The sequence below is a fragment of the Bactrocera tryoni genome, chromosome 2 (assembly GCF_016617805.1).
Source record: "Bactrocera tryoni isolate S06 chromosome 2, CSIRO_BtryS06_freeze2, whole genome shotgun sequence".
Taxonomy (NCBI): domain Eukaryota; kingdom Metazoa; phylum Arthropoda; class Insecta; order Diptera; family Tephritidae; genus Bactrocera; species Bactrocera tryoni.
The window spans coordinates 75,672,469-75,690,021 of record NC_052500.1 but is presented as its reverse complement, the minus strand read 5'-3'; the positions used below and the strand labels follow the sequence as shown (position 1 = coordinate 75,690,021).

Genomic DNA, 17,553 nt, shown 5'->3' with positions numbered 1-17,553 from the left:
CCTTCACTATCTCAGTTGGCTGTTTTATGTTAATATTAAATTGAGAGGGTGATCGTTTATTACACCTGCGTATATATATATATATATTCATATATATGTGTATATAGGTATGCCGTATACATATATTCAAACTGTACATTTTAAGATTTTTTATTATATAAGTTTAATGGCTCTCACTCGTTTAATTTTATTTAAATTTTGTAATTTTTTTGAGGTTTTTGATCGTTGTAAATAAATATATTACTTATTAATATATATATTACTCATACGTACTGGCAACCTGTCTGCCAAAAATATTGCTTTGAAAATGTGTGCGATTTTTTTTTGGTGTCAGAAAGGAGAGAGGTCAAGGTAGAAAACATCACTATCAAAAAAAAAATGTAAAAACATAAAAGCTTTTTGATTATGCATGGCTGGAGTAAAGAAAGTTGCGTTACCTCCCTTTTTTGATGGTGCAAATAGATGATGCATCTCCAATTATATTGTTTTTGAAATGGTAATATAAAAATAATGTTTAGTATTTTATATGCGAGTGCTGAGTCGATTTAGCAGTATCCGTTTGTGTGATATCAATTGAAATTTTGCTCATTTGTCGAAACCACCACGACCTCACAGCTACCAACTGCCGCTCAAAATCAAGCTCTTGTATTGAAAATCTTTTTTTCGACAAGGTATCATTAAGAAATTTTTTATAGATTATTGTCTAAGACAATCCTCCGATGATATTGTTTGAATCGGATCACTATATCATACCACTATCATTCGAACCGACCGTTCCCAATCAAGTTTTTGTATGGAACCTTTTTTAAACTTTAAACGTTTTTCGTATTTTTCGTACAAGTTCAATTAACCATAGATTTATGCATTCGGTATCACGCATTTCTTCATCTCATGTAGGAAACATATTCTTCCTTATTTTCATATATCTGTATGCTTAGTCTAAAGTCTACATAAATATGTAGTAGGTTGTCGTTCAGAATTATCTTCGACCTCATTGCCATGAAGCATTTGTAGTTAAATCAAAGAAAAGTTGTTTTTTTTATTGTACCGCGTACCACATAAAAACATGAATGTTGCTCTAAGCTGATAATATATGCCCAATGCATTATAAAGACATTATTACATATAAGTATTTATTGTTGACTTAAAGCCACAGCTGTTTTTATATAATACCCGCATATTATTATGTAATGACATATCTACATATGATATTAACAATAGAAACTATCGGCTGAACTTAAATTGGAGACAAACAAAATTAAAGTTCACTTTCTGATACTTTTCATATTATTACAGTGAAATATAAATAAAAAACTCAATATTGAATTCTTTGATGATACGTTGTTTTGCATTTCCATGTAATCAAATTCAATCCGGACTGACAAAAAAAAACATTTAAAAAATCTTTATTATCGCCCTCAAAATAGGCTTTTATTTTGAACGTCGACAAGTATTCGTCGAAATATTTTTTCTAGGTTGATATGATCCAGCAAAGTAGTTTCATAATCACGTTAACGTCTGCGAAACAATACTTTCCGACTACCAGGATGTCATGAAATATATTATTATTGGCGATGAGTCTTGGATCTATGCTTACGATCTGAAAACAAACGGTCAATCGGCCAAATATTGTGGCAAAGCTGAGCCAGAAGCCGAAAAAATCACATCAAAGCAGGTCAAAAATCAAGTTTATGTTGACATTTTTCTTTGATTATCGAGTTGTTGTGCAGTCCGAATTGCTTCCGACCGTCCAAACTGTCAACAAGGAATACTATTTGAGTGTTATGCATCGTATGCACGAAGTTGTTCGTAAAAAGAATCTTGAAATGTAGGTCGACAAATCTTGATTTTTGCACCACGATAAAGCCCCGGCGCATACTGCATTGATTCTTCGTGAGTTTCTCGCCAAATGTTCAAGCAATATCGTACCTCAACCACCGTATTCGCCTGATTTAACTCCGTGAAACTTTCGTCTATTCAGCAAACTCAAACGATCGCCTCGGGGAAACCGTTTGAGTTGATTGAAAACATTAAACGTGAATCACTAGGAGCATTGAAGGCCATTCCAGAAATTGACTGTAGCAACTGTGTCGAGGATTGAAAAAAACGTTGGTACAAAGTTTTGAGGCCAAGGGGTATTACTTTGAGTTAGATGACATTGATTTTTAAGAATAAATTAAGAAATTTAAAATTATAAACAACGTCTCACTATTTTTTGCTCATAGTAATAAGCCTAGGCTGCGAAGGCCGTCAGTGCCGTCAGTGCCTTCAGCGAATTTTAATATTTTCGGTTTTAGCTCACTTTTGACCACCCTCCGTTAGATTGTTGGATATTTTCGACTTAAAATTCATAAACCCACGTCTCGTCCACAATAATGATGCGTTTGTTGAAAGTAGGGTCATTAGTTATGTTGTTTAGCGTCACTTTTGCGACCTCTACTCGACGTCGTTTTTGCAAAAAATTCAACTCTTTTGATACGAGTCTAGCATTGACAGGCTACAACATAAACCACAATCTATTAGATCGATCCATAAGAGATGTTGAGATCTTCAGCTATCTCTCTGGCAATTTTAAGCACAGTTAAGCAATTTCAAGCACTGTTTCTTTACCTTGTTCGATGGTATGGATGGACGATTCACATGAGTCAAGTTTTTGACCTTCACTGAGTGCTCGTAAATACTAGTACTTGTGTTGATGATTCAGAATATTCCCTAAAACACTTTGCAACATTCTCAATGATTGCCGAGGCGTGCGTGATTCCATTCGAAACACATAAAATTTCAAACAAACTCTTTGTTCACTTTTTGTTCCATGGTAAAAACCGTCAGACAAACTTTCCGAACATAAAACTGGGGGCCTATTCTGTAACTCGATTCGAAAAAAAAATGCACTCGAATTCGGATTTTTTATATTCTGTAACTCGATTTTCGGATTTTCAAGCCAATTTTCGCCTAAAATATTCGTTAGCTTTTGAGTTGTAGAAAGCGAAAACGAAATTTGTACGTATATATGCTGGCACAGGGTGGTACAACTTTCGCATAATTATAAAGTAGATCCGAATTTCGAATGGAAAATATTTACGAATCGAGAATAGGGCCCCAGGTTAAACTTAGTTATATAAGGTTTTTCGAAAGTAGACCGATAGGGACAGCAAACGACGCTATATTTTTCCCCGCTTTTTTGACATTTCTTTTCAGTAAGGTTTGCCACTTCATCATGGAAAGATACGATCCAACAACGAGTCAAAAATTTTTAAAATTTACAACCGAAATTCGGATTCAGTGGCCCTAACTTTAAGGGCAATGTACTATTGGTATTTTCGGGAAGGAAAATTGATATTCACAATTTTATAATTTCAAGAGTATATAAAAGAGTCAAAATCTATAAGTGCATACCAGAACTCCCTCCCTCTACAAATCTGTTCAACAAAAGTAATACAAATACTACATATAAATAATAAAAATAAGGTATTTTAATGCCATTAAGATACTTTTTATTTTTAGCTCATTTTTTCTTCATATGAGTAAGAACTAGCTCTAAACAAATATATTAAGCCAAGAAAGAAGACGTAAGAAAAATTGCAAAATAATGAAATGTCTTTAAACGCCAATATTCAATACTTGTAAAAAAAAACAACAATAACAAAAACACCATTGAACGCAACTCTATGAGTTTTGAAGGCAAATACGTTCTTGTTATTGAGATTCTGCGTAATCACTGTCGGTAAGTGGTATTACTATTTAGCATCGATACCACACCTTCACAGAAAATTAATGAGCTCTTTGTCTACAACAGCTTATAAACACTAAAAAAAAAACGATGTATGCAATGTCAGTAAAAAATATATATACAACATTCTTATTTTATAGATATTGTGATAAGTTTTTGTATACAGCATGAAATACTGATTATTGTATGTTCGGAAGGTCGTGAGTGCACTTGCAATAGATGCTTACGTCATAAATGGATTGACCAAGAAGCACTGCGGCTAATTTTAAAGAAAACAAAGAATGGTCGAAAGTCGTGAACTTTTTGTGCAAGTACTTTAAATAAGTTTAATAGTTAATCATAACTCGATTTCCTTGTAGAACCCTTCATCTGTCGAAAGCTCTATTTCCTTATCTTCCGAAGTACGTAGTAATATTTATAATACTTTTGGCTATTGTGCGTTATATATGAAATCTCATTTTATTTTTTACTACTACCTAAAATTTTAAATATATAAATGCCTAGACAATAAAATATTATAATTTGAGATTTGCTGCCTTAAAGGTGCAATGATCCATGCATTACAACCTTTCTTGCATAATAAATGCCCGCAAATATATATGTATTTTCATGTAAAAATAGAAATTGCATTAGTGAAGGTTGATCTATTTTACGGTGCTTGCACAAAAATGGGGACTTGTCAATATGAGTTCATGATTGACAGTGGCATTTTCGTGTCACGCATTCAATTTTCTTCTTCTTCATACTGCATTAACATAGACGCTTTGTTGAAATGCTTAGCTTTTAATTAACATATATGTATATACAGCGTCTACCAATAAGGATAACTTGATTTTGACAGCTCGTGGCGGCCATGTTTGTTTACGGATATACAATGTCAAGTTTTGTCAGTGTGTTCAGTAAAGTTTGTCATTTTATCATGCCACGTTTCACTTTGGTACATATAACACTCTGAAATTGTCCAAGAGATGATCTCAGATGAGCCCCATTTCTGCCTTAATGGCTTTGTCCACAAAGAAAATTGTCCTCGTGTGGTTCATGAAACGATATTGCATTTTCAAAAATTCACCGTTTGCTGCGAATATGGTATCATCGGGCCTTATTTCTTTAGAAATGAGCTAGGAATTGCCGTTACCATCAATAGCGAGCTTTGTAACAAGAATTTCGTCGAAAACGGTTACATTTGCGGTTGAATTTCTCATACATACTATTCTAACCTATAAAATTCTTTAAAAATAGGGTTATCATGAGAAAGTAATTCAATTGTGTGTCAGTCAGCTTGTATTGCAGCTATGTGCTATAGAGAAACAATCATGTACTATATACATATACATATATGAGATTGTAGTGTTACCTTGGACAATAATCCAAATCAAATGAAAAAGCTGTCCGTGTAAATACTTTTTCCGATCGTTCAGTTTGTATGGCAGGTATATGCTATATTAATTAGATGGTATGAAAAGACTTTATAGGAGCCGGGGTCAAATTTGGACTATGGGCGTGATTCCGCCCACATTTGTGTAAAAATCCTTATTTCTGAACCTACTCGACCGATATCAACCAATATCAACCAAATTTGGTACATAACATATTACTTTTTAATTTATACTTTTTTCTGTAAGTTGGTAGTACTGTTAGTGACATTTATGCTAAATATTCATTAGTATTAGTTTGGATTTTTGTGAGGCTCCAAAAGTGAATTCTAAGATTTTTTCTATATATATGAATTTGTTGAACAAAGAAGTGCAATAATGCACCATCTCATACTGTATTGGTTATTCATGCTCATTTCGCCACATTTTCATCTAATATCGTGCCGCAACCACCGCTGTCTGATTTACCTTCGTGTAACTTCTGGCTATTCAGCAAATTCACATGACCACTCCGAAGACAGCGTTTTGACTCAATTGAGGATATAAAACCTGAATCGAAGAAGGCGTAATGGCCATCATGAGGGAGAATTTTTCCAAGTGCTATGATGACTGGAAAATTCGTTGGCATTAGTGTATTGCAGCGGGAGGGGATTACTTTGAAAGAGATGAAATGGACAAAATGAACCTTTCAATTTGATCACAGTAGTGCTTCTGATATTCCGATTTCTCTGTGCAAAAATCAGTGAAATCGGACTATAACTACGACTACTTTCCATTAACACAAATTTGAAAGCACCAATTAATATAACGGAATAAAACTTTGCATGAATAATGCCTTTTAAATGTGCCATCTTATGGCCAAACATTTTCTAAATCGAACAGAAATTATTCAAGCCCCTGGGTACCGAATATGTAGCTATAGTTGAGTTTTTACCGATAATATCGATTAATGATTGATTGAATCGGGTCAATACTTCCCTTAGCCCCCACATACCTGATATAAAGATTTTCGAACTTCCGGAGGATTTTATACCGCGTATATCGGCGGTGAAATGTAAGAAAATGAAAGAGCGTATTTTGAAGTTGAACCCTTTCACTTCATTTTCCAATTTGCAGTATTGCAAGAGTATAAAATGTTCGGTTACACCCTAACTTAATCCTATCTTAGTGCGCTTGCGAACGACTTCTAAAATTTAAAAGAAAATTTTTTAAAGCAATAATATACTCAGGGAGCTCTATAATACTTTCCTAGGCGAGATTGCTGGCATTTGAAAATATACTATATACACTATAGTCTGATAATTATACCTGAACAGGGTATATTAAGTTTGTCACGAAGTTTGTAACACCCAGTAGGAAGCGTCGGAGACCTTATAAAGTATATATATAAATGATCAGTATGTTGAGCTGAGTCGATTTAGTCATGTCCGTCTGTCTGTATATATACGAACTAGTCCCCTAGTTTTTAATTAAGATATCGTTTTGAAATTTTACTAATGTCATTTTCTCTTCAAGAAGCTGCTCATTTGTCGGAACTGCTGATATCGGACCACTATAACATATAGCTGCCATACAAACTGAACGATCAGAATCAAGTTCTTGTATGGAAAACTTTCACATTTGACAATGTATCTTCACAAAAGTTGGCACAGGTTATTTTCTAAGATAATAATGTAATATGCGAAGAAATTGTTCAGATCGGCTTACTATAGCATATAGCTTCCATACAAACTGGACACATAGTTACTAAAAGAAATGCACCTGTGAAGGGTATATTAGTTTCGGTGCAGCCGAAGTTAACGTTTTTTCTTGTTTTATTTATGCGTTTTGTATGTATACTTCGCAATATTTAAAACAGAAAAACTAACGTCAAATGCGTGGGAAATATTTCTTTATTTACAGTGATTCATACATACATATGTATATGTATACTTGTATATAGAATAGATGTTAACAAGTAACATCATTTAATAATGAGAGCAAAGCGATTAGTATCAATACATTTGCTGTCTTCGATTCGACAAGCTTTAGAGAGAAGCATATGGCACAAACTATATCTGTTTATTTTCTATAAACAAATATAATTTATTTCGAATCTAAGTTTTGGAAATAATAATTAAAATTAAATATTAAAAAACGTATTTTCATTTTTGAAAGTATTTTATCGTTTTTACCATTTACAATGATAAAACTAGTCTAAAATGTGCAAAACTATGCTTGATATCAACTGATATTTTAGGAGTATATCTACCCATTTTTTAAGAATACACAGTGACATGTTTTGTAGAAAAAATTAAATATTTTTCGAGTGACACACTACCCCGGACAGCGCTAAGACATGCTCTCCACTGCTGCAGTGATTCCGGTGTTCCGGTTTTCGCACAAATTTTGGCAAAACTAAAAACTGAATGTGGGTTTCTAATGTTTGGATCTTTTGTGCTAATTTGAACCTCAATTCTCACCAGTGAGACACAATTTGTTGGTCGTAGCCTACAATATATAAAACCAAACTGTATAGATAAAATAATGCAACCAGAATATTTTTAAAATTTAATAAATTATTTCTGCCACAAATTTTTATTTGTATTAAATTTTCATTTCCATGCACTCAACATAATTCAATTTGCTCCGCTTTTCAGACAATAATTCCCACGCATTGCTTGTCAGTTGTTTTTAGCTTAAATTATTTCGAATTCCATGCATACACTCAATGTACTACAAGTATATTTTAAAATTACAGAACTAAACAAGTGCGGCCGATTTTTCGTTTGCATTATTTGTTATTTGTGAGTAGTGAAATATGAATGCGTTTTACTTACACAAATATTTCTATGTTTGTATGTATAAAAATATCTAGAATTATCAGTTTATGTACTTTTCGTTTTGTTGTGCATTTTTGTGGCGAATAAAAACGCTTCAGAAAAAATTTTTATACGCACATACATACAAGTACACACATACAAAATGAATTCCATATTTGGTTACAAAAATGTGAAGTATGAACTCATCGAATAACAATTACATGGCGATAATGGAATTTTGTATTTATAAACATGTATTATTTAAGACGTAAAATAATAATAAAATTTTTGTAAAATCTACGTTACTTCGATATAAAATACTTATTAGAAAAAAAGATTTTTTTATTTGTTACACATTCTACACTTTTTGTTCCGCTTTATCAGTCACATTTACTTCAGCACCTAACTTCAAGCCATTACGCGCTTAGAATTCAATTGGCTCACTGTTACTGTGGGCCGTTTTATATAAAATTCAAATGATGATGTTTTGACAGTTCTTTGACAGTTGAAATTTTCATTTCTTATATTCTCCATATTTTAAAATAGATCGTTCAGTTGTGTGTTTCGAAGTTTTAGCCAATTTAGATTCTAACGCAGGTTAGTCAAAAAATATCACATAAAATATATTTCAATTGTCCAAGATTCTTACACTGGATCTAAATAACGGGTGATCCAAGTGAAGGTACTTTTTTCAATAGCCTTTTTTTGAGAGATCACGCGTAAGTCGTATCAAGCTGTCATGTTATTTTCGTTCAGTATTGTTTGGCATTTCATCATGGAAAGACTTACGCCTTCACAAAGTTTACAAATCGTTCAACTTTCTTACGAAAACTCACGTTCTGTAAAGAATATGTACAAAATACAGCTTGTGCAAGAACTAAAGCCGCTCGACCTTCCCAAGCGACATCGCTTCGCTCTATGGGCTCTTGAAAGTTTTGCTCAGTGATGAGGCCCACTTCTGGCTCAATGGGTATTTAAACAAGCAAAATTGTCACCTTTGGGACGAAAAGCAATCTGAAAAGATTCAAGAGCTGCCATTTCATCCAGAAAAAACAACGGTTTGGTGTGGTTTTTGGACCCGTAGGATCATCAAAAAACGTCTTGGGCCGAGCTTGGTGACCTGATCGTGTGATATCACACCGTTAGAGTTTTTTCTGTGGGGATATGTAAAGTCTAAAGTTTATGCGGACAATCCGGCTTCGATTTAGCCCGTGGAGCGAAACATCATGCGTGCCATTCGCCAGTTACCGTTGAAATGCTCGTTGAAATTGGACTCTACGGGTGGACCATCCGAGACGTAGCCGCGGCCAACTTTTGAAAGACATAATACGTTCTAAAGAATGTAATAAACATTTCCCATTAAATTCAAAGTTTCCGTGTTTTTTTTTCTTGAAGTGAGGAACTTCGAAATTGGTCATCCCTTATTATGAGATATTTTCTAATCGAGAGCAAATTTCATCTCTTCGCACCATGATCAAGACATGCGGGCTGCTGCTTATTATGCCCTGAATCGTCGGAGACCCTATAAAGTATATATATAAATGATCAGTATGTCGAGCTGAGTCGATTTAGCCATGTCCGTCTGTCTGTCCCTCTGTCTGTCCGTCTGTCTTTCTGTCTGTATATATACGAACTAGTCCCTCAGTTTTTAAGATAACGTTTTGAAATTTTGCAAACGTCATTTTCTCTTCAAGAAGCTGCTCATTTGTCGGAACGGCCGATATCGGACCACTATAACATATACCTGCCATACAAACTGAACGATCGGAATCAAGTTCTTGTATGGACAACTTTCCCATTTGACAAGATATATTCACGAAATTGGGTATATATTATTTCCTAAAGCAACAATGTAATCTCCGATGAAATTGATCAGATCGGTTAACTGTAGCATATAGCTTCCATAAAAACTGGACACATAGTTACTAACAGAAATGCAACTGTGAAGGGTATTTAGCTTCGGTGCAACCGAAGTTAACGTTTTTTCTTGTTTTGATTTCAATTACAAATTTAATAAAAATAAATAAATAACAATATATGTATATGTATATTTATTTTAAATAATTTAATAAACTATAATAATTCTTCAAATTCTAATAATTCGTTACGGTTATGTAATTATCATATACATATTCTCCCATTCCCCTTCGCTTTTAACATAGTCACCCGATTTGTTAATTTGTAGCGAATTTCGTCTAAAATGCATGCTGTGCATAAAACCCAGAGTGGCTTTATCACTAATTTCCGCTACTTGTTTGCTGTGTGATACTATATTTAAGTAAATAACAAGCAGTTTTGTTAAATTTCACGCTAAAAATGTCACTAACCGGCTGGTAGATAATGCTTGTGTGCTGGAATCTGAAAATTCGATATTAAGTAGAGACTTTCAGGTCATTCTTCTGGGCCATGATTCAGCAATCCAACTGTGCAATAGAAAATTATTGAAGTAAAACTGGAAAGAATGTATCGTTGATTGGGTGAGAAGAGCGGAGAATGCAAAATGAAATACAAAAACCAATAAGTATCTTTGGAAAATAGGCAGAAAAATTAAATGGTTTTTACTTTTTGTTCTCTATTTTCCTAATTAACCAATTAAGTTCTCCAAACAGACATAATAAGTTCATTGCCAGAACGAAATATATTAAAACAAGTTAGAAAAATTAAGTTCAAGTGGAACCGCTCTCATAAATGAAATATGATGTTCGAAAAGAGTTTTCGCTTGAAATCCTGAAAATATTCGCTGCAGAGTACCCGGCAGTACTATTGAATATGTACAACGCCTGCCTCGAAGCCGGAATGTTAGCTGAATCCTAGAAACAGCAACGGCTGGTGCTAATCATCAAGGGAAGAAATCCCAACTTGCCGTCAGCATACCGTCCGCTATGCATGCTTGACACAGCGGGAAAGTTTTATGAAAGGCTACTTAAACGTCAGACTCGAAGAGCTGGCGACTTTAGATGTCTCGACACGCCTTCAACAACGCTAGATAAGAGGATACAATCAAGCAGCACTTCGCTCTATTCTATGCCCAGACTTATGGAACATCAGCTTCGACGCTATATTCAAACTCGAAATGCCAGACGAATTGTACTTAATGAGCTAGACGGACGACATTGCAGCAGTAAATACGGCATGAGGCACAGAAGAGCCCGGACGCAAGCATGGCTATACTCACACAACGTCCAGCTTACTACGAAAACAACAGAGCTATGATATTCTTAGGACACAAAAAGCTGTAAACTAGCTAGGCGTACGACTGAACCCCAGACTAACTTTCTGGGTACAATTCCAGTATGCCGTAGGAAAGGCAGCCCAACCTAGCAGACTAGTGGCCAACATAGGGGATCCTAGCTAAGAAAAGGGAAAGATTATAATGTCGACGACAATCTGCGTCCTATTATACGGAGCAAAAATCTGGGCAGATGTCCTTAAAAAGGAAAACCGGCGTAAGGTAGTGGCCAGAGTGCACTGTACAGCAGCACTCAGAGTTGCATCAGACAATGCAATATTAGTTGTAAGTGGTAATGCCCCAATTGATTTTCTGACATACGAAAGGAAAAAGCTAAAGCGGAGAGAGCTAAAGAAAACATCCGAAAATAACAAAAGTGCAACAGAACAAATAAAGAAAGATACGATAACTACATGACAACGAAGATGGGAGAATGAGAGTCACTGAAGATGTACGGCCAGACTGATAAAAGACCTAAGCTTATTTATAATTAACTTAAAACAACATTTACCATTATTGTTGTTTACTTTTGTTTTCTCTCCTTAATCTAAAACTATTACTAGTAAAAATAGTATTAAAATACCTACATATTTCAATATACTATATATTCTTTCGTATGAATATGTGTGCACCATATTAAGTAAATATTTATGCATAAATATGTACAACTTAAAATTTAGTGCTCAGAGGTAAGCTGTTGTTCTGTAAATAGTATATTATAGCCCAATAAAAATAGATAAAAAAATAAAATGTATAAAGCAAACAATAGTATTAAAACCAAATTACTAATTGAATTTTTATTTTCTCGAGACAATATTTGTCCAATGTGTTTGTTGACTTTAAGCTTTTTGTCAATATTGTACCACCTGTCTCTAGTGTCAATTGAAATTTTTTAGAGTGACCATTTTTATGGATTAAGACATTGACATTTTGGAATACATTATGGGTGATTACTATTAAAAGTTCGTAAGATGGGTTTTTATATAAAAAAATTCTGCCAAAAGTTGCTTTTCTAAAGTATGGAAAAGTTCAAAAATTTTCATAAAAGCATTAGCTAGAAATGAAGCATAGAATGTTTTTGTATACCAAATATGTACACGAACTAGTTCATCAGTTTTTGAGATATCGATTTGAAATTTCATTTTCCTTTTCTCCAAAAGAAGCTACTCATTTGTCGGAATTGCCGATATCGGACCACTATGGATTATAGCTGTCATACGAGCAAAGCTAATCTATCAAAATAAAGTTCTTGTATGGAAACTTTTTGATTTTTGGACGATATAATAGCTTCGATGCAAACGATGTTGACGTTTTTTCTTGTTTTCCTTCATTTATTATATCTTTCAGAGCCACAATTGCATTTTTCTTGAAGTCGATAAGGAAGAAAGTCGTGGGGTATTTAAAGAGAATATGAATTTAAAAATTTTACCGATTTTTTTTAAGTTTAGAATATTTGTGATCATGCCGATCGATTGGCTATTGGTTATGTTTGTTTAAGAACCTTTGACTTGTGTATCCATACAGGTTTTCCTCGGTATGCAATCTGTAAAAATTTATCTTATATGGTGTAGAATACTGTGCTCGATTAGAGAATTTATAGCAATTTATTGCTTTTCGAAAATCAAAGAAAACTTGGGATCAATTTCAGCGACTTTCCAAGTAAACAGAGGGACTTCTTTAATTTTAGACGCCCTGTATCTTCACGTCTCATTCTAGACATTTTTCCATCAGTTACCCATTACCAGCATGCACCTCAAATGATTAACTTTTCACTCATTTTCTACATTTGAACTATTGCTACTTGGCTATGAGCGCGAGTGGTAATGATTGTCAAAGCTTTATTCGGATTTTACCGATAGTTTTATGTAGTGACGTGAGTGGTCGTCACATTTTTCTCGAAATTTTCATTCTTCTGCGCAAGCACTCATACAGTGCCAAATATTAACTGTTGTTTACTAATTGTTGCTTTACTGCGTTCCAATACTTTATTGATTTACTTTTTTCTTTTTTTTTACAGCTTGAACGTGCGAATGATACTGCTGGTGCGCGATCCACGGGGTACAATGCAGTCGCGCAAGCATCGCGACTGGTGTGCCGGCAATAGGGACTGCGAGAATCCGCATTACGTATGCCAAGATCTCGTGGACGATTATCATGCAGCTGTGGAACTACTAAAGGAGCATTCATCGCGTTTCAGGTAAGATAATATTCGTAGAAGTTGTGTAGTATAGATTTAGTAGGATTCAAAGAACTATTATGCTGGACAAACTCTTGAAAATCGGACTAAATTGTTGGATGGTCATTATTAATATTTTATAATCATAATTTCATATCGAAGATAAATGAACGCTTAACATATAATAAATTTATTATCCAAGACTTGAAACGCAATTCAAAGATCTAGCAGATTTTCAAATATTCAATTGTATTCTCAAACAAAAAAGTTTCTTATCCAATAGTCGCACAGGCAATACATTAGTCGATTCGTACCTGAGGCACCCTGAACGAATAATAGTTTATATCAGCTGATCAAAAATGACCCGGACTATCCCCGAATCCCAAATTTGTTTTCCTAGATTCAACTATTTTAGTGGCACACGAAAACACCCCTATCTGTTTTTTCAATTGTTTCCTAGAACAATAGGAAAGGTTGTAAAGTCATCGACAACCTTCCTCATGCGAGTCGTTCACTCATATCTCTTAATGACGGTAACATAGAGACAAATAAGGAAATTTTGCTATAATAGCAGAGCATCTCAACAACTCCTAGGAATCGACTCAACCATGTTTTGTCTATCAAGCATTTCAATGCTAGACCCTTACTAAAAGACCTCAATCGTTTTCAAAAAAACGACACAAAAATCGAAAAAAAAATTCGCAGAAGGTTCTGACGTCATCCGAGACTAAGATTTGTATTAAAATACGTGAAAATGTAGTTTTTTTTGTTAGTCCGGTTCAAATTTGATCAGATGGTTTGGTACTAATTTCGGAGTGAAACCTGCTATTAGATGTGAAACCTCAATCTTTTACAAAAAGGAGGCAGAAACCGAAAAAAAAACAAAATTCGTAGAAGGCTCTGAGGCCTTCCGAGGCTAAGATTTGTATTAAAATACGTGAAAATGTAGTTATTTTTGTTAGTCTGGGTGAAAATTGATCAGATTGTAGTTTGGTACTGATTTCGGAGTGAAACCCACTTTTAGATTTGATCTTTGCATGAATCCGAGGGTATGAAGCCTGTCAATGCTAGGCCCATACTAAAAAACCCTCAATCTTCTACAAAAACGACGCAAAAATCGAAAAAAACTAAATTCACTAAAGGCTCTGAAGGCCATCCGAGGTCAAGACTTGTATTAAAATAGGTGAAAATGTACTTTTTTTGTTAGTGCGGGTTAATTTCGATCAGATGGTATTTTGGTGGTGATTTCTCAATGAAAACCACTATTAGAATCGAGCTCAGTCTAAATTCGGGTCCAGAACCCTCTGTTTATTAGCTGAAACAATAGTCGACATAACAGGAATGTAATCACACTCAAAACTCAAAAAACTCAAAACTCTTTCTCTTATTTACAAATACTCGTACCACAAAAATTATGTCAAAATAAAATATTTTGATAATTTTGGACGTTGAAATAAAAAAAGTTGCGCTTCACTATTTTAGAAGTAGAAATTAGAATAATAATTATATAACTTGTGGAAACTCTGTAAATAAAAAAAAAATATTTCATTGTACATTTCAGAACACTGCGTTATGAGGATCTTTCACTAAACACCTACGACATGACACAAGAGGTGCTACAATTCTATGGACTACCATTCGATCCGCTGGTTGAAGAATTTCTCGACACGCATACAAAAGTAAATATCGGCGGGGTTAGCTCAACCTATCGTGACTCGAAATCGGCACCATTCCATTGGAAGCAAGATCTGCGGCCGGACGAGGTATGTACAATTATATAACAAATGCTTGAGTACTTAAAATATGTGAAACATATGAATATTATTTTTATGAATTATATATTGAATACTGCAAATATTTATTACAGATCCAGTATATACAAAATAACTGCGAAGAGGCCATGCAATTGTGGGGTTATCGTAAGATCGACAACTTTACCAACTTCCAACAAGCAACATTTGATCCAATCGAATTGCCGCCACCCTTCTCGTGAAGTGCTCTCAACAAGCTTGAGTGAATGTTGCAATTATGTAACGAATACACAATTTTACAACAACAAACCTAAATCGTTTGTCTCCTAATCTCTATTTGTATCTAACTCGCTTATATTATGTTTTTTATACCATTTTGTTGTGATATATCGAAGAAGTTAAATATTAAAAAAAAAACAAGAAGAAGAAAACGAACAATGTTACTATGCTAATGCTAAAAAATACGACAGCAGCATAAGAGTGAGAGAGAGAGCATGTATTTGTAATTATTAATGCGTATCTAGTAATAAGTAATATATATTAAACATAATCGTAAGACGAGTTCGTTTAGCGCAAAAAAGCAATTTGGAAGTGCGGGTCGTGAAATGCGTGCATCAAAAAGCACAGGATGAATGAGTGAAATAACGTATCCCAAGTCCGCCCAGGCCCACACCAACAACACACACACATATACACGTACATACACACAAACTTATCCATACGACATGAAAACGTATCAACAGTGCAGCACTGTAGTAATTTAATTATGTAGTTTAATATTATACATATATGTAAGTATTATGTTCGCATACTTAAAACGAAACAAGAAAAAATTTAAAACAAAACTCGAATTAAATAATTAATTTAAAAAATGTAATATTATGCATACTACTTAAAAAACACGCGTAGATATTTTTACACTGCATAGTTTTAGGCGTTGCGCATTTTTTGCAAACAATTAAAAACACTAGGCATACACATACACACTAAACACATACATACATATGTAATTATGTAATTAATTAGTTAAATAGTTTTAAAAAATTTTTCGCATTCATTAACGTTGCTGACATCTAGTATAGTTTCATAGTTTCAACTAAGCAGTAGGTTATGTAATATTTATATGCAGAGTACGCATAAATTCAAGTTATTTCAAAGCACACAAAAGCAAAAAGCAACAAATAACTATAATACTAAAATTAGATATGCGTTTGAAAGCAAACCAGTATTGCTAGTAGTTGAAAAATATTGCTTTCGAAAAGCGTAAACAATTTTACGAATGCATTTTTGTTAGTGTAGTAATAAAAATAAAGAAATGAAAAAAATGCGAAGTATGCAAAATTATCAAACTTGTAAAAAAAGCGAGCATACATATTTGAAAATCGTTATAACATTTGTCACATATCGTTAACTTAGCAATATATTAAACACAGTGACGAGCTAAAAATCACAGCTAAGCAGTAGGGTTGCCAAGTTTTTAATAAAAAAATTGTGTATCAGAAATTAGTTTCTCAAAATTTTGGGATTAAATATTTTTATTTATTTTTGTTTTTTACTTCAAAATTTTGGATTAAAAATTATATTTTCAAATTTCAAGTTTCGGATTAAAAATTATGTTCTAAAAAATTTGGGATTTAAATTATTAAGTTTTTTAATACAAAATTTTGGATTCAAAATGATATTTCAAGTTTCAGTTTAAAAATTATATTTTCAAAAATTTAATTTTTTTATTTATTTTTGTTTTTTACTTCAAAATTTTGGATTAAAAATTATATTTTCAAAATTTTGAGATTAAAATTATTTATTTTATTTTTATTTATTATTTATTTATTTAGTTTTATTTTTTTTTTATTTTATTTATTTAGTTTTATTTTTTTTATTCATTTATTTTGTTTTACTTATTATTTATGTTTTAATACATGGATTCATTAATATTCGGATTCAAATTAGATTTTCAAATTTCAAGTTTGTGGTTAAAAATAAAATTTTCGTAATTACTCGTTTAAATATTGATAAATCTGAATTAAAAATTGAGAAAATATAAATCGTTTGATTTTTTTGTTGTTGTTCTGTGCAATCTTGTGCTCGAAATGGTAGAAGTACGCCAGCCAAAAAGATGAAAATTCAAAAAAAAAATTTAGATAATTTTTGATTACAAATTTGGACTAGATTTTTTATTCAAATTTTTTATTAATCTATTTTTATATTTTTTTTATTTATTTTTATATATTTTTTTAATTTAATTTAATTTTTTTTTAATTCATTTTTTTTTTTGGTTTTATATGAAATTTCGGATTTCAAATTTGGCACTGAGGGAGTTTTTTTTTTACTCTTGCAATCTGTTGCTACTGGGTATAATAGTTTTCTAATATATTTTTAAAAGCATAAAACTGTTAGCAGTGCAACGAATTTTATTTTTGGCTGTAGAGACGCGAACGCTATGAATATTTCCTTTTAGGAGAATTTGCCTAAAAGTTATATGTATGTATACTG

The 17,553-nt window shown here is 33.0% G+C and overlaps 1 protein-coding gene across 4 annotated transcripts in view; it reads left to right on the top strand.

Moving 5' to 3' along the window:
- LOC120768559 (carbohydrate sulfotransferase 4) overlaps positions 1-16,577 on the top strand; it is an 83,825-nt gene extending 67,248 nt beyond the window's left edge. For 3 of the 4 annotated variants that reach the window (XM_040095305.1, XM_040095304.1, XM_040095303.1), the window contains exons 3-5: positions 13,151-13,330; positions 14,871-15,072; positions 15,177-15,302. In XM_040095305.1, coding sequence (XP_039951239.1) covers positions 13,151-13,330; positions 14,871-15,072; positions 15,177-15,302 — 508 coding nt within the window. Of the gene's footprint in view, positions 1-13,150; positions 13,331-14,870; positions 15,073-15,176 lie in introns of all 4 variants that reach the window. The other variant, XM_040095307.1, reaches the window with a different exon arrangement.
- Positions 16,578-17,553: the final 976 nt, after the last annotated feature.